The sequence below is a fragment of the Aedes albopictus genome, chromosome 2, assembly GCF_035046485.1.
Source record: "Aedes albopictus strain Foshan chromosome 2, AalbF5, whole genome shotgun sequence".
Classification (NCBI taxonomy): domain Eukaryota; kingdom Metazoa; phylum Arthropoda; class Insecta; order Diptera; family Culicidae; genus Aedes; species Aedes albopictus.
The window spans coordinates 58,991,508-59,009,635 of record NC_085137.1 but is presented as its reverse complement, the minus strand read 5'-3'; the positions used below and the strand labels follow the sequence as shown (position 1 = coordinate 59,009,635).

The 18,128-nt window shown below is 42.6% G+C and overlaps 1 protein-coding gene across 1 annotated transcript; it reads right to left on the bottom strand.

The window, feature by feature from the left end:
- Positions 1 to 3,802: 3,802 nt before the first annotated feature.
- Positions 3,803 to 16,431, bottom strand: LOC109421631 (programmed cell death protein 10). The gene is made up of 5 exons (XM_029871302.2): positions 15,952 to 16,431; positions 5,361 to 5,538; positions 4,633 to 4,765; positions 4,365 to 4,529; positions 3,803 to 4,295 (listed from the first exon to the last, which is right to left on the bottom strand). Exons 1-5 carry the CDS (start codon positions 16,024 to 16,026, stop codon positions 4,211 to 4,213), a joined length of 636 nt encoding a protein of 211 aa, XP_029727162.1. The 5' UTR covers positions 16,027 to 16,431; the 3' UTR covers positions 3,803 to 4,210.
- Positions 16,432 to 18,128: the final 1,697 nt, after the last annotated feature.

The following is an 18,128-nucleotide window of genomic DNA, read 5'->3' as shown; positions in this document are numbered from 1 at the left end:
CTCCAAGGGCGCGTTGGTCCTCTGCACGTAGGGTCCATGTTTCGTGCCAATAGAGGACGACCGGTCTAATCAACGTTTTGTAGATGGTTAACTTCGTGTTACGGCGAACTTTATTCGATCGTAGAGTTCTGCGGAGTTCAAAGTAGGCACGATTTCCTGCCACAATGTGCCTCTGAATTTCTTTGCTGGTGTCGTTGTCGTCGGTCACCAGTGAGCCCAAGTACACGAATTCTTCAACCGCCTCGATTTCATCACCGTCGATATGAATTCGGGGTGGCGGGCGCGATGATTTCTCCCTGGAGCCCTTTGCCATCATGTACTTTGTCTTCGACACATTAATGACTAATCCGATTCGCCTGGCTTCACTCTTTAGTCGGATGTACGTTTCCGCCATTGTCTCAAATTTACGAGCAATATCAATATCATCGGCGAAACCAAGCAGCTGAACGGACTTCGTGAAAATCGTCCCACTCGTGTTTATCCCCGCTCTTCTTATTACACCCTCCAAAGCAATGTTGAACAGCAAGCACGAAAGACCATCACCTTGCCGTAACCCTCTGCGAGATTCGAAGGGACTCGAGAGTGTCCCTGATACTCGAACTACGCACATCACTCGATCCATCGTCGCCTTGATCAACCGTATCAGTTTATCCGGGAATCCGTATTCGTGCATAATCTGCCATAGCTGTTCTCGATCGATTGTATCATACGCCGATTTGAAATCGATGAACAAGTGATGTGTGGGCACGTTGTATTCGCGGCATTTCTGCAACACCTGGCGGATGGCGAATATCTGGTCCGTTGTAGCGCGTTCACCCATAAATCCAGCCTGATATTGCCCCACGAACTCTCTTGCAATCGGTGATAGACGGCGGCATAAAATTTGAGAGAGTATTTTGTAGGCAGCGCTCAGTAGTGTGATCGCGCGGTAGTTCCCGCAATCCAACTTGTCGCCCTTTTTGTAGATGGGACACACGATACCTTCCATCCATTCCTCCGGTAATACTTCCTCCTCCCAAATCTTGGTAATGACCCAGTGTAGTGCTCTCACCAGTGCTTCTCCACCGTATTTTAGAAGCTCGCTTGGTAGTTGATCTGCTCCAGCGGCTTTGTTGTTTTTCAACCGGCCAACCTCCTCCTCAATCTCTTGAAGGTCAGGGGCCGGAAGTCTTTCGTCCTGTGCACATACTCCTAGATCTGTTACCACGCCACCTTCGGTACTTGCAACGTCGCCATTGAGGTGCTCATCGTAATGCTGCCGCCACCTCTCGACCACCTCACGCTCGCTCGTGAGAATATTCCCTTGATTATCTCGGCACATGTCGGCTTGTGGCACAAAGCCTCTGCGCGAGCGGTTCAGTTTCTCGTAGAACTTTCGTGTTTCCTTAGCGCGGTACAGCTCTTCCATCGCTTCGCGATCTCGTTCTTCCTGCTGGCGCTTCTTCATCCGGAAGACTGAGTTCTGCCTGTTCCGCGCCTGTTTGTAACGTGCCTCATTCGCTCTCGTACGGTGTTGCAGCATTCTCGCCCATGCTGAATTCTTCTCGTTTTTCAACTGTTCACATTCGCCGTCGTACCAGTCGTTTCTGTGATTCGGAGTCGCGAAGCCTAGTGCTGTAGCCGAGGTACTACCTATGGCGGATCGGATGTCCCTCCAGCCATCTTCAAGTGTAGCTGCGCCAAGCTGCTCTTCCGTTGGTAGGGCCACTGCTAACTGCTGCGCGTAGTCTTGAGCCACTTCTACGTTACGAAGTTGCTCGATGTTGAGCCGCGGCGTTCGACTTCGACGCGTGGTGATAGCTGTCGAAAGTTTTGAGCGCATGCATACAGCGACTAAGTAGTGATCCGAATCTATATTCGCACTGCGGTATGTGCGGATGTTGGTTATATCTGAGAAGAATTTACCGTCGATTAGAACGTGGTCGATTTGGTTTTCTGTTTGGTGGTCGGGTGATCTCCAGGTGGCTTTGTGGATATCTTTGCGGGGAAAGAAGGTGCTTCGGACTACCATACCACGGGAGGCTGCAAAGTTTACGCATCGCTGGCCGTTATCATTCGATACGGCGTGCAGGCTGTTTCGCCCGATTACCGGTCTGTACATTTCCTCCCTTCCTACCTGCGCGTTCATGTCGCCGACAACGATTTTCACGTCACGCGGCGAGCAACCATCGTATGTTTGCTCTAACTGCGCGTAGAACGCTTCTTTCTCGTCATCGGGTCTCCCTTCGTGTGGGCAGTGGACGTTGATGATGCTGTAGTTGAAGAAACGGCCCTTAACTCTCAACATGCACATCCTTGCGTTGATCGGCTGCCACCCGGTAATATCAATTACCTAACAGAGCAGGAAACGTGGCACAACCAAAAATCAGTTATTCTGGTGTGTAACGTTCCGCAAGTAAAAGATAAAGAAAACGTAGTCTGAAACGATCTGACCAATTCATGTGCAAACGGCACACGGTGTCAAAATTTTGATTATTATCGAACTTTCATGTACCTCGGATTTTTCTTCTTAGAATGTTAGAATTTCGGCTATAATGTATAAATTCAAAATTTGAAAATATTCTGTCGGGGAAAATTTGAGTTAGCTGAGTTTTTGGCTATTTTCCATACTAAAAATCAATAATTACTATTTTAGCCCAAAAAACGTCCCATACAAAATGTATGGAAAAATTTTCGCCGATGAAATATTTTCTAGTTTTCCGATTATGAATATATAGCTCAAATCCTAATCATTTTCGAAGAAAAATCCGAGGTACATGAATGTTCGATAATAATCGAAATTTTGACACCGTGCGGCAATCCTTAAGTTTCTTGAAAATCTCCTTAACCGATGCATCGTCAGCTGAACGTTGTTCTGCAAATAAGTTTATGGTAAATCGTTTCAAATCGTTACTTTCCTACGGATAAACTACTTATTTTTTGTATCTGTAGTATTAAATTACTTATGTTTAATGCAATTGTTGACGCTCTGCATTAAATAGTCTTACGGTAAAAACACCATACAGCTAATTTACTCCATTCCCGCACTGTGTATTATCAACTTCTCACTTGTTTTCGCCAAATTTGCCAAATTTACAATACAAAGCACTGTATACTTGAAAATCTTCACTGCCAAACAGGCCTCTAACAGGCAGAACGTTCATGATTAAACAATTTCGGTGATTATCGATTATAATTAATGATTAGGCTGACACCAATTTCGATTTTCTCTAATGTCACCAAATTTTTTGGCGGAATTCGATATTTTGAAGGGGGATACAAATAAATTATTCAAGAAATTTAAAAATTTTAAAGTGAAATTAGAGTCGTCGAGAAAATTTCTTAACAAATCCGATGAGTTTGACGATTTTGCCTAATTGTTTTTCATTAAATACATTTATTATTTATCATCCCCCCCCCCCCTTGACAAGTCAATGACCAAAGTGACAAAAGAAGAAAATGAGATTTGTTCCGGCCTTAATTTGATTTTAAGGATAAGAAACAAAACAAACAGCGCTTCAGTCCTTTGATTTTAGTAGGATGAAAATGGGAGCCACATGCTTAATAAGGGAACCAATATCCTATTTATTTATTTCGTCAAACATGCCCAAAGAACATAAATGGCTGAACAACAGTTTCTTAAGCTGAAGTTTGCTTAAAAGTGTTTTGTTCCACTCTTATACAGCAAAAATGTTCGTTGGGTAACGTAGACTTCATTTTTAGCAACATATGTAAACTGGATCAGGTTCCTGGTTTTCTGAAGGTGGTTTAGATTTGCTGGCTAGTGTATTGATCACTATTTTTAAATAAACCACTAATGAAATCAATTTACCAGGTTTTAAAAATTAATTTTATTCCTTTCTATCTCAATAATAATTAATAATAAAGTAATAATATGTTTAATATATAATACGACATCAATTACGTTCCTCTCATTCTTTCCAGTAGAATGTGTCTATTGTTCTCCTTTCTATTTGAAATATGTAGTCCTTCCTTATCCCTTGTAGTACTTTTTCTTGTTTCACTAAATAAAGAACTCATCTGCATACATAACCTATATCTGTGTGTCTAGGTGAGTGGCCGTCCCCGTTCAGTTCCGGAAACATCACACCCGAAGAAGGCCAGCCCCAAGGAAATGTAATGTAAAACAATTTGTTTAGTATATCATTTTTCTGTCTTATTTAGAATCGCTTGCCAGCCAACCCTCGTGGAAGTGGACGCCCCATCCTGCCTATTCGCACTTGTTCTTCACTGTGATCATAATTTGATTCGTCTGATGTATCAGGTACAAAGCACTCACGAAAACGGCGTTGGCTCTGAAAGAGGGGGAAAAAATGCAACGTTAGAAATATTTAAAACAAAAATAGCCTCAAGCTTGAACGTACTCTCCCTCCTTAAAGTATTCCTTGAGAGTGGTGCTGAACTTTTTCGAATACTTGACGAACTCCTTCTTGCGTTGCTCGACCGCCTGTTTGCCGGACGAGCCTGGAATGAAACCGACCACCTCGTTCACCGCGTCCAGCAACTTTTTAATGGCACTGGCGATTTCCCTGGGTTTGAACAAAGGTGGAATAAACAACAACACGAATCAAACATTGTAAAGTTCATTAATGATCGTTCATTTAGTGCTCGGGTGGATTCCGCTTGACTTACTTGATGGTTTCCAGAAACGTTTTCCGGTCGGTGATTTCGTCGGGAATGCGGCTCAGGATGCGCTTGAGGGCGGCAGACTTTTTGTTAAGCTCCTGGAAGGCGTCCTCGGTGCGGTTCAGTCGGTATTCAATAACTGCGGAAAAGGATTAGAATAGAATAAGTGTGATATTTAATAACAGTCAAACCAACGTGGAAGTAGGCCTTTCAAAGTGAACTATCACAATATCTGCCGTACAGTTTTGTTCGAGCATTCCTTCAAAACTTATTTAAATAACCATGATGGCTTGCTCGTTCATTAGAATAAAATTCTCTGACTTTTCCAGGTACCTACTTGGAAATAATAAAGACACATCACATAGAGAATTTTAATTTGATATAAATAAGGAAAGAATTAAGAAAATTGTTAGCATCAATTCAAGAGAAATGTTTGACTAACTTTTGAAATAAATTGGGATAGTTACAATAAAATTTATAGCATTAAGGACAGAGGTCTTATAAAATTTCTGTTTTTAACAAGCTATGTTCGGCTAAATTCCGGTGAGTATTTCATCGAATAATTTTTGGAAAAATCATGGTAAGGGCTTAAATATTCACAAAATAATATAAATAACAAATAACGACAAAACTGCCGTTAAACACTTTTAGGTTATTTAAAGAAGAATTGCTTCGAATCCATCCAAGATATATCCAAGATATATTTATTTTTAGCTCAGTGTAATAATACTCACGATCAGTATCAGTCGCTGCTCCCTGTAGCCGGAGGATGCTCTCGTTCATGTTGACATTGATGTCGCCCTTCCGAATGATTCCCATGACCAGATCGTACGTCATACCCGGATGGGTCTGCTCGGCCTTGGTCAAGGCAGCCCTCAATGTCTGCGAAGCGACTACATCGCGCCGCTCCAACTGCAGAATGAACAAAAGAAAACCGAACATTTAATTTTTCATCTTTATTAAAGATCATTAGTTACTATACGTCAGGTGCACAATTTATCAGTCGATTTGTTGCTCGAAGCAGGATAGTTAGCTTTGAGTGGTTATGGTTTTGGTGGCACCACAAATGCAATGAAGCGAAACAGACACGAACTAAACAATCAATTTACACAGCCTCCGGACCGAAGCTGAAAATGTTGGACAACCGGAATATGGTAAAACAATTGGCTCTAGATTACTTTAGATCCGTTTATGCAAACCCTATTTTGAGGTAGTGAAAGTGCACAAGTTTCCCGCGTATTCTACTACGAATTTGTAGAGGACTAAGAAATTCAATATTTTGGATGTAGGTATTCAACAGAAACTAGCTATAAAAATATCTTCACAGGCTTCTTTTGATATTCCGTTTATCCACAAGAAAGTCCAACAAGCAATTTTCAATTGAAATCGTACCACATTCTTCTTCAGAAATTCTTCACGAGTTGAAACAATAGAGTTAATAAACTATAGAGGAAGAATGTCGCTGGCGTCACTGCCGAAACATCTCTTGCTGGCGGAGATAGGCCGGGCTATAAGTGTCAAAGCGAAAAAGTATGCAGTTTGACAGATAGATACCCGACATGTTTGCGAGCGAGAACAAAGGGAACAGCAGCGACATTCGTCCTCTATAGTTTATTAACTCTATTGTTGAAACGTACGCAACAAATTTAGCTTCCATTTTGTATGCAACACAAATTTGCGAGATCCTGTCCATACCACCTAACAACATACCCGGCGGATTCCTGCGCCAGCCATTGGACCTGTGTCGGCAACCTCGCCAGCGGTCGCGTCTATATCTGCATCGGCAGTGTAGCCTGCATCTTTGGTCAGAGGATCTTTCCCTTAGCCAGGTGAACCAGACATTTGTCCGCAAATATTGCTGACTGCACCCCAAATTGGACTGACACAATAGTATGCACACGCCTTCAAAGTGTGATTACAGCGCAGGGATACGTCGGATCGAATTGAGGTCTTCGGTGCACTTATTCCTTGTAAATGGAGGAATAAGTGCCCCGAAGACGTCGAGACGATCCGAGGCAAATGTGCACTTTTATCACACTTTTCAGGCGTTCCATAAAAAGTGTGATAGTCCAATTTGGGATGTAGTCTGCAATAAATACGCCCCCTACTCCACGCAGATAGCTGTCAGACAAGTCATGCCTCGCGACTCTGGCAAACCATCCTATTGGTCAGTATTCATATAAGCTGTTTTATAAACACTACGTTAGTTTGTGTATACTCTACAATACTACCAGTGACCCTGCACGGGCCCAACGAATCAGTTTCACAGGTCCAACCTTTGCATTTCACGACGATGGATCATTTTTAACATTAGTTGGAGACAGCCTGGTCAGAGAGCTGGGTGTCGAAGGTGTAACGATTCCGTTGTGTTTGCTATGGATAGCGCACATAGCGAACGTATCACGCACAGAGAAGAGGTCGCTTACAGTTGCATTAACTAATGGAAAAGGCACTTACTGCAAGAAGTAGAAAACGTAAAAGAGCTTCCATTGCCCATACAATCGCTGTCATACGATCAACTCTCCGAGTAGTTCGTACATTTAAAAGGCCTTCGAACATCTTATCTTTCTGTTAACCCTCAAATCCTCAGGACAAGCTTTTCAATCAGCTGATACTGATTCTTCTTTTTTGGCTCTTCCGCTACTCCCACTGGAACATGGCTTGCCTCCCTTCAACTTAGTGTTCTTTGAGCAGTTCTACACAATTGAAGGGCTTTCTTTGCCTGCCATTGCATGAGTTTGTATATTGTGTGGCAAGTAGGTACAATGACACACTATGCCCAGGGATTTGAGAAATTTTTCCCAACTGGAACGGGAATCGCACCCGCCGTCTCCGGATTGACTTAATTTAAGCCTTAACCACTAGGCTAACTGGAGACCCACAAAAGACACACATACTGAGAAACTATAATATGTATATAATAATTAATAGTTTTCACTATGATCGATGGAAAGTGTTGTACTTCATGTAAAGGTAGTTGTCAAATCGAAAGTCCATGCTTGAACCTGATTTTGCTCCGGAAATAAGTGTTTCCTGGTGCAATGTTTTGGTGGTATTTTCTACAGCTGCCATTTGACTACCTTATCAATAAATATGTAGCTGTTTATTCTCGATAGATCTGTTAAAGTGGAATCTAAATCTGGTCTTTAATTTCTTGGCGAAACGTGTTTCTACAAATTGGAATCAATTTTGTAAATTGGGACAAATACCTCCATACACCGATAAACACCTAAAAGTATGCAATGAACTTCTAATAACTCGTTGGCTAAAAATTTGGCCCGTGTTTGAATTCTAGGTGTTTATTCACATGAGTGATACTTTTAAAAGAAGGGCTTTGGTATACCTAACAAATTCTTCTTAAACACTCTACATCAAAAAATCATCTTTTCAGGTCCAAAATGATTATGGTCTCAAGGAACAGTGTACCCAGGGTCTTACTAGAAATACACATCTGGGACTTAGTCTAGGACTATGTTTCAGATGCGACTCATGCTAGATAACACCTCAGCATCGTGTTCTTGCTTTGGCCTATCATTTGAAGATGTTAAAAAGTTCAGAATTATAATAAAATGTCAGATCCATAGACGAATCGCCATTTGGTCCCATATCATGATGACGTCATGGATGACACATGGCTTGGTTACGTTAGTAAACAGGGATACGGCATCAAGTGAGACCATTATGTGGTTCGGGGGTACATCCAGTTCGTTCACATACTCACAGAAGGTCCTCGAGTCCCTGGCATCGTATTCGCTGGTGAACGACGACTGTAATATTTGCGCGATGTATTTGCTGAGGTGGTACGTTGGTGCTGTTACGTTGGGCACCACTGGGCGTAGCGGCATTCCTTGCTTGTGTGCCTTGGGTAATCCATATATGCGTGGACACACCGCGTTGTAGCACATCAACTGGTGTTTAGTTTTACCGTCGATTAGCTGCAGATTGATCAGGCGTTGAACCATGCTGTTGTTTTTCCGCTGGTATTTCGACACCAACATTTCAAAAGGGCGTAACTGCTTTTGGAATCATCACCTTCTTTTAAAGCTGTGGATCATGTGTTATGATTTCCATGTTTTTCACAACAAGTACCAGATGGGAAAAACTCTCCTCTTTCCGACAACCACGGTGGTTTGAGTGTAAGGGAGGCAGTACGACCTACAGCTTTGAAAGAAGGTATTACTTCCAAATGCAGTTACGCCCTTTTGAAATGTTGGTGCCGATTTTTCTGTCGGATCTGCTTTCAGTGGTTCGTACGTATCGGTGTCGTTGACGAGCTGCATTATCTTCCCATCGTAGTCCTCCAAACTCATGACCACCGTCCTGTTCCCCTTGTCTGCTTCCGTGATTAGGATGTCCGGGTTGTCTTTGACGAATTTCCTCGTTTGGATTTCTGCTTTGTGACAGAATCGCTCGAGCTGTGACGGGCTGTTGCTCGGAAATCTTGGCACGAAGTTTTGTATGTGGTTTACGATTTGACATCTCGTGCGCTCACGTACGTCTTGGTCCTCTCCTAACGAAAGAACGTTTTCCACGTCAGCTGTCATATGAAAAAACGGGATGTGCGACGGTGTTTTGTACGGTAAGACGAACTTAGGACCCATGCTCAGCAGTATCTCGGTCTCCGGGGGAATCGCTTTCGTAGTCGTGTTCAAGATCGCTCTTTCGTTAACTGCCGGGAGGTGATCCTGGTTATCGTCCACCGCTCTCGAAACGATACGACGGAGCTTCCGGTTGGTCTGGTCCGTTCTGTTGTGCAAATTGCTGTAGGACGCAAATTCTTGGCTTGTGAAGAACTGCTGATATATGACCGGATCCGTGTCGTTCACGATTTGGGACCGCAGATGTGCCAATTCCCGATGTAGCACCTTGATACGGTAGAAGGCATCCTCAATTTCGACATTGAGCAATGTCTTCTGGAATCGCATGATATTGTTTGCCAGTTTACGGGCGTACGGGCTCTCGTTGCTAGCAGTTCTTGTACACACTTCAGCGAGTGAACAATGTGTTGTGGAACAAACCCATTCCGTCTGCACTCGATGAGGAAATTCTTCCGACTCAGCATATTTCCCAATTTACGATTGTTACTCGCGTACTCTTTGAAAATTTTCTGGACCGCGGGTCCATAGTCTTGGCCAATTTTAATGTAGAAAGACGTGTGTGTTTCCGCCATGTTGTTTGATTACAAGTTTCGACTGGATGATGGTTGGTTTTTCGGAAAAAAATTAGGCTTGTAGTCTAACAAATTGCGTTGATTAATTACATATCATCGCCGACGTTTCGGTCCGGCTATCGGACCATCTTCAGGGCCTAAATGTTTTATTAAAATTGGCACAAATTAACATTAAACATACAAATTTACATAACACAAACTCACTCGATATACAAATCAACAGGTCACACAATTTCGTACAATTTGTAAACCGTCGGGTTGAAAAGGGTCACGCCATCTGGTACACTTTTGGGCCATTCGTTCCGGTTGAGTTTGGGAATTCCCTAGCTAGTACACGGACACTACCTGCCGGTGCAGACTATCGCCTCGACTGATCAGCTGTTACTCATCCGTGTGTAAAGTGGTATTAGCCGACGGTGTGATCTGTGTTGTGTGTCTCGCATCAGTGTATTGATTGCTCGATTCCTCTGTTCGTCTGTTTTCTCTCCGGAGATCGTCTACCGATGCGATGAGAAAGCTGTAGGTAGCGCTCATGTCTTCCGTATCGGTACGACGGTTCACTGTTTGTGGAGTGGTGAGAATGTGGCACATCTCCAAAACAGGGAGAGACTGTGTTTTGAAACAACAGTCTATGATGGTTGGGTTAGCTACGTCGAATCTGTGCTGGTGTTGTATACAGTGCTCCATCAGATCCGTCTTCTGCGATAGTAGCAGTATCTCTGGATCACTGTATGAGGATCCAGCTGAGAGCTTCCTATCTAACGTGTTTATTAACGTTTGATGACCATACATTCTCGTACGCAGCTGGTTCTTGGTCATACCAATGTAGCAACCGGAGCAGTCTCTGCAAGCTATTTTGTAGACGACGTTGGACTTCTGTATGTAGGGAACGGGATCTTTGGCTGTTTTATACAGTTGTTTTACTGTGTTGTTGTTGCTACATGCTACATGAAAAACCAACCATCATCCAGTCGAAACTTGTAATTAAATTTATATATTACAGTTCCTCAGTATTAGCCGATTGAAAATAAAAAAGTTTGTCTTGAGGCTTCAAGGGTTAAGAGCAACTCCAAGGTAATTCCGAAGCTATTTATTGGAGTTAACAACTTGGATTTGATTGTTCCATTGAAATCTGCCGTGGGCAGCATAGTTTTCCTATGGGACAAGTATGCTACACACGGCAGAAATGGCGTGAAGGATACAAACGTGAACCCATAACTTGTTAAAACCAGATCAGGCTGGTGCATATAAGCGGGAAAGAGAGCGACGGACAACAGTTATCAGTAGACATGCCTGTGACTGTGCATCGCACCAGATTTTTGATCATCTTGTCAAGGATTTCTTCTCTATGGAGGACACCGGTATACATTTCGTGACTTCCATCGTATCAGCAGCAGAACATGTTCTGCGAATACTACAGATACCACGTGGCGGATCGGCAACCACTTTGAGACAGCCCAGTTATGGAAGTGTGATCATGTACGACAGCGTTACAGAGACAACTGATGGATTATTAGAAAAAAGAATAAGCACATCGTGCTACTAAGGAGGAGCTAGCACGCATCAACATTAGACGCGTGTGGTAGGTTCTTGCCGCTAGGAGCAGTAGTGAAACCTCGGAAGCCAGGCAAGATTCGCATGAACTGAGATGCTAGGGCAGTCGTGAACGGAATCTCTCTCAACTTAGGGACTGTTCATAAACCACGTAGACCAAATTTTAGTCATTTCAGAAACCCCCCCCCCCCACACCTTCGTAGTCTTTTGGCAATACAAACATTTGAAAATTTGTATGGAGCGTAGACTTTTGCCAGACACCCCCCCCCCCCCTACCCCCCAAAAAGTCTACATGGTTTATGAACAGCCCATCAGTACTACTGAAAGTCCCGACTAACTTACGTCCCTGCCCGGCATTCTATGGTTTCGCCAGTTCCAGGTGGGCTGTTCTGATATTAAGGAAATGTTTAACCAAATGCTTATACGCAAGGAGGATCGCCACTCAAAGCAGTTCCTTTGCCACAACGATCCGTCTGAAACATTTCAAGTGTACCTGCTTCCCGGATCAGCTCAATACATTAAAACAAGAATGCCAAGTATTTTAAAGAGGCGTACCACCGAGCAGTCGAAGGCATTTAGTGGACAATCACTATGCGGATGACTTTCTTGAAAGTTATGGGTCCACAGAGGAGGCGATAAAAGTGAGGATCTGGTTATTCAATAGCAGCAAAGGTGAAGTTAAATTTAGAAAAGACAAAAGGTACATGCAAAATTGACAAAGGAAGACAATTTAAGTTTCTCGACCGAGATGACGGAAGAAATCACTGAGAGTGCGAAGAAAGACTTGGACAAGTGGGTTGCGTTTCCCTTCGTGTTCGCCGGTGTGATGGGCTTTTTTTTCTCGGCCGTCGGACGATGTGTGTGCGTGCTGCTAAGGGGAAGAATCGAGTTCCGTTTGTGATGCTCGGTCGTGTAGATATTTCCGTGGCATCGAATGGTCATCATGATCACTGGTGTAATTGCATGCCTTCCTAGACGCAAAGATGGATCCTAATGGGTGAGCTCGTTCCATATTCTCATTCATGTTTGATTTATAATATATTTTCAAGAACTGATCTATACTTCTCCTGTTGATATTTGTTGTGATATCTATTTTTGTATACCTCATGTATATGTAACAATTCTTCACCTAATTTGTACGATTCGTCACTGTGAGTGTCGACTTGGTTGTTGAATTTATACCCTGGGGGATGGCTTTCCGGTCTAGACGAGGATGAAAGTGATGCTATTTTATCTTGTCCACAATTGAATGGTATTGTTTTTTTGGTTTTGTCGGGGGGCCGTCCTTCTAGAGTTATCGATGTCAGCACAAAAGTTTGGTTCAATATCTCGATTTCATGATAATAAAAGCAAGTAACGATGTAGGTATAATGCACCAGTCCTCCTAATTGCGAGGTGGCGCCAGATCTCTCTCGTTACATAAGACTTCCTCAAAATTCTATTCTGAATCATCAGGGTCTCACCATTCTTCTAAATTGTGAGGTGACACAATTGTATGTGTGTTTTGTTTATGTTAACAGTTGCATAAATCACATTGCTTACCAAAGTGAATTCTGATCTATGCAACTACCCATCCTTCCCTACTAATAAAAAATCCTTTCCGTGACAACTGTGGAACAATGGACTGTGTATATACAACCTCTAGTAGCAACTGTGGACAGCTGTGTACTGTATATACAACCTCTAGTAGCAACGGTTGTCAAACTAACATTTCTTCCATTCCCCGGTTAACCGTAAGGACGTGGCCGGCGCCGTTATTGACCCTCGGTTGGAGCTCTCGGAATGTATACATTGAGGATGTTGTGCTAATACCAAGCCTCATCTGTTGGTTCTTTGGTCAATTTCGCTAACTCTGGTCAACTACGGAGTAGCAACTACGAAGTGTACGGTCACCAATGCTCATGCGAGATGACGGAAGAAATAGCTGATCTGTTGGAGGGCGACAAATATCCTACAAAAAGACATATGGTTGCTCTTTGATTCCTTGGGTTTGCTGAGCCTCTTTTATCTGCGAGGAGTCTGGACAGTGGAACGAAAAAGTAGAAGACGATCTACAACAAAGATGGAAAAGTTGGACCCACTTCAACTTCACGTATTTGTGGATACCAGTAAGCCTGCGTACACTTTAGTAGCGTATTTTCGGTCGTCGAACCCTGAAGGTGACTCCCTGTATCACTCCTATTTCAGCACTTCTTTTTCGATTCTTATTTCCAACAATCATCGAGCGCAACAGTAGTGGTGTTGCCTTTTTACATTTGTTCTATAAACAAACAAACAAAAATAGCACCTCTTTGTCTCGCTTTCACCAATGTAAACATTTTAAGATTATTAATCATTTAAAAGTAATTCAAGCAGTAGACTACTCTGTCTTGCTAAATAACAATAAAACATGTCTCAATATTACGAAAAACACCGAATTTTATGTGTAATAAGCTAAAAATGATCGAATACTCTTAGTAGGCTCTTCCGCTGTTGATGTTTGCAAGCAGCAGCAGTGTTGGCGGACAGTGCGGAGGAGATTTCACAAATAAAAATTATTTGCTTTTATTACTATCATATGTGATTCAAAGTACAACAATAATCATTCGAAGAACAGTTTTGGATTTTACGACGTATAACCGATAAATTTGAGTTGACCATTTCAATGATTTTGATTGATTTTATTGATGAATTGGCCCGCAAGATCGACATCACTGCGTTCAATGATCGATGATTGTGCGCCGAACAGCACCGTCGCGTCGCGCTGCTGTCGTCGTCGTTGTACTGTGGTGGGTGGTAAACATTGCCATCGAACTCTTGTTGCGGTTGAGACAAATTTGAATAATTTTCAAGTTGGAGTGAAAATATTCCTTTGTGGTATAGATAGTTCGAAAGAGAAATTTAATTGGAATAGTGTGTTCTATATTTCTTTTCAAAATATCTTGCGTGAAGTGGAGAATTTTAGAGAAAAGGTAAGCGTTGATTTTCTTACGTAAATGTATTTGTGCAATACTGTGTAAAGTTGAATTTGGATGATGATTCTGAAGAAGCCATTTTGTGATGACACAAGAAAAGGCCTGAATGTGTACTTGTTGCAGCGAAAACAAAGGTGGCTCCCTCGAGGACCCCCAGTCCATTCCTCGATTGGATCAAACAGAACCCAGCGGACCTCGCAACGAAGTGGGAGAACGGGCCTAACCTAACAGCCAACAGCGTATGGTTCAGAGTCCTTCATTATCGGAAGCCAAATCGCCAGTGATGAAAACGTCGAAACCATCTGCAGAAGAAGTGCTACGTCTCTGTTAGCCCACAAGTTTTCAGCCTATAAGTTTTCATGTACATCTGTTGAAATTTGAGCGCTTCTCTCAGTTTATCCGAGCTATAGCTATAAAATGGATGGAAGTTATCGTGTGTCCCATCTACAAAAAGGGCGACAAGTTGGATAGCGATTATAAGAGAGTTCATGGGTCAATATCAGGCTGGATTCATGGGTGAACGTGCTACAACGGATCAAATGTTCGTCATCCGCCAGGTGTTGCAGAAATGCCGCGAATACAACGTACATCGATTTTGAATCGCCGTTCGATCAAGACCAGCTATGGCAGATTATGCACGAATACTGAATCCCGGATAAAATGATACGATCGATCAAGGCGACGATGGACCTCGCAGAGGGTTACGGCATGTTTTTCGTGCTTGCTGTTTAACATTGCTTTAGAGGGTGTAAATAAGGAGAGCGGGGATAAACACGAGTGGAACGATTTTCACGAAGTCCGTTCAGCTGCTTGGTTTCACTGATGATATTATACATATCTCGCAAATTTGAATCGATGGCGGAAACGTATATCCGTCTGAAGAATGAAGCCAGGCGAATCGGATTAGTCATTAATGTGTCGAAGCCAAAGTACAAGATGGCAATGGGCTTCAGGGAAGAATCACCACGCCCGCCACCCCGAATTTATATCGATGGTGATCAAATCAAGGCGGTTGAAGAATTCGTGTACTTGGGCTATAACTGGTGACCGCTGACAACGACATCAGCAGAGAACTTCAGGGACGCATTGTGGCAGGAAATCGAGCATACTTTGGACTCCACAGAACTCTACGATCGAACAGAGTTCGCAGTCACACGAAGTTAACTATCTACAAAACGATGAGCTTTCTCCGCGTAGGGACAGTTTTGTTCATAGCTCTCTTTCGGCTTTACTATCTAGAAAGTAGCTTTGTTCCTGGTTGATACGATCAAATTTCATTTTTTTTTCCATACAACGTTTAGAAGGTCAACGTTGTATGGAAAAAGTTTAAATATAAACCAAAGTTTTAAAAAAGTACGAATAGTTACAATATTTTTTCCACTGTGTCTCGCATTTTGCTATTCAGTATCTGAGCTCTATTACCAATTACGTTCGAGCTTATGAAGGCCAAAACAAGAAAGTCAAGTTTTGTGTGTTTCCCTTTCTAAGATATGTCTGCAGCAGAGCAAACATAAATCCCCCAGACGGTCTAGGAAAGGAAGCTAACCAGGCAACTTTTTTCTTCCGGGAATTGCTTCTGATTGTGGTCCAGCTGCTACTGGATTGCACGAGCTCAGCATGACACTATTACCTACTACTATTACCCACCTGTGAAAGAATCGGACGTATCAAAATTGGCAGCACCAAGGAAGTGACCACTGGAGTATCATCTCCCATTGTCATTGCTCGTGGCGTAAGCCCGACGCACTCGTAACACTGCACCCGCACTCGGGATTCACCCCGGTTCCGTTGTCCGACTAGTGTGATCCCGGAAGCACCTCAACACAGATTACAGATTCCTCTAGAGTAGGTAGACTGCCACCTCCGCGGTTGCACAAGTTGTTTGCTTTTTCAATGATTCACTACCATTTAGAGAAGCAGCAGCAGCAACCGAACGAAACAAGGAGAGGAAGCAGAAGCAACGTAACACAACACTATTGATCCAATTTAGCACCCTTTTTCTGGTGTGCCACCACTTTTAAACATTACACAGCTCAAGACGACATTTTGGTGCACTGATATTGAAGTTTTCACTACAAAATAAGCTAGAAATTGGCAATTTTTCAGCAATTTTCACCGAACAAGACACCCTTCTCTTTTCGGAGGCGAGAAATGGGTTCACGTAAATATTTTCGTTTGACACATCACTTTTTCTTTGCTTTTTTTCAGATACGTGATGACGGACGGAGCTGTCAGGGCAAGAGCTGTGAGCCAATCGCGGCGGCAAAATCGAACCAAACTCGAAAAAATGTGCTCGAATTTTAGGGTGATGTCAGTAAATATTATCCTACCAGTCGAAACCCCGATTAGTGGTTTCTGCTTGTATAGTTTATTGCATTGCTAACTGGACTGCGACAGAGTGCGAAATCTTAAATAAAAGTGTGATATAGGCAACTCCAACGGAAGCTAACGATCCCTCCGCATCTGGTGGCAGGAATGAGAAACCTATGAAAAGAGGGGCTCCGCCAAAATTTCCCATTGCGCAGCATAGGCAAACTGCACTTTTTTCACTTTTTCATATCGAATTCCGCATAGTAGAGAAACAAACGAGCACTTTTTGAAAAGAAAATCTAATTCTCTTTCAGATGCGCTTAGATCCGGTAGGTACTTACGAACAACTTATGTGATTGAGGAGCTCTTGCTATGCCTCCGGCGGGCAATCTTCCGGATTTTTTGTTAGCTGGTCAATCCGGTGTCTGTCACCATGGGCATCGAGGTTGATGATAATAGAAGCCATTACCAATGGAAAATAGCAACCACCAAGGCAAAATATGAGTTAATTTTGAAAACGAAAAATTGAATTTTCGATGTAAACAAACGATTTTCACCTTATCTCACTTAGCGCCTCTATAATTGGGGGTCATCTGAATTCACCTATTGCATCAAATCGTTCAGGTGTCTTCACCGCACTTATTCATCATGAGCTAATGAATAAGTGCGGTGAAGCCACCGAAACGATCTGACACCAAATCGCACTTTTATTTGAGATTCCGCACTTCCTCGTCGCACTTATAACTGCGCAATGCGCAATACATACACGTTGCATTAATGTGAATATTACACAGAAACAACTGCAACCAAGTGGTTGCGATGAATATGTACAATTACACAAACTCGATGCCATATCGCATCGCCTCACGATGCGATATTGCATCTCGCAACACTGTGCTGATTGTTGTTGTCGGCCAGCGCAGGCACAAGCAAGCTGTCATCTTTAAGTTTGCGTTTCGATAGAAATCATTTGTGCTTTTCGTGTTTTGCCGCAGTTCTCACTAAATTTTGTTTAATTTTGAAGGCAATAGCATAGACTAATTTATAGATAATTATATAATTAATATAGACTAATTTATATTAATAGTGGTGTTAATTTGCTACTTTTTTATATTATTTAATGTTTTTTTTTTTTTCAAAAGGCAACCAGATATTCCTGCAATACAGACGTCGCGTAGCAAATTTCAACCGGAATCTGTTGGTTGATTGATCACCGCTCATCTGACCAAATTCCAGACTAATGTGACGACCTCTTACGCATTCAGAAGGTCAGCCAGAAGCTCAAGTGTAATTGTGACTCCGCCATGGTCTGTTATAGATTCTACCCTTGGAAAAACCCATTCCCAAGACGCAAACGCCACACACTTAGAAAAAATGACGGATTACGCTAAAATTTTACCGTAATCTCAACAGCTGAACGTACGGTAAAAAGTTCGGTGATTTTTCTAACCACGGAACGTACTGCGAATCTCAGGAAAATGCATCTGTCAAAATTACCGGAACGTTCGGTTCGG

Bases quoted from the DNA above. Each gene is read 5' to 3' on its own strand.
- LOC109421631 (XM_029871302.2), bottom strand. From the start codon at position 16,026: ATGACAATGGGAGATGATACTCCAGTGGTCACTTCCTTGGTGCTGCCA. The intron at 5,539-15,951 runs GTGGGTAATAGT...TTCATTCTGCAG, and splicing joins TACGTCCGATTCTTTCACAG to TTGGAGCGGCGCGATGTAGT. The intron at 4,530-4,632 runs GTAAGTCAAGCG...GTTCAAACCCAG, and splicing joins ACGTTTCTGGAAACCATCAA to GGAAATCGCCAGTGCCATTA.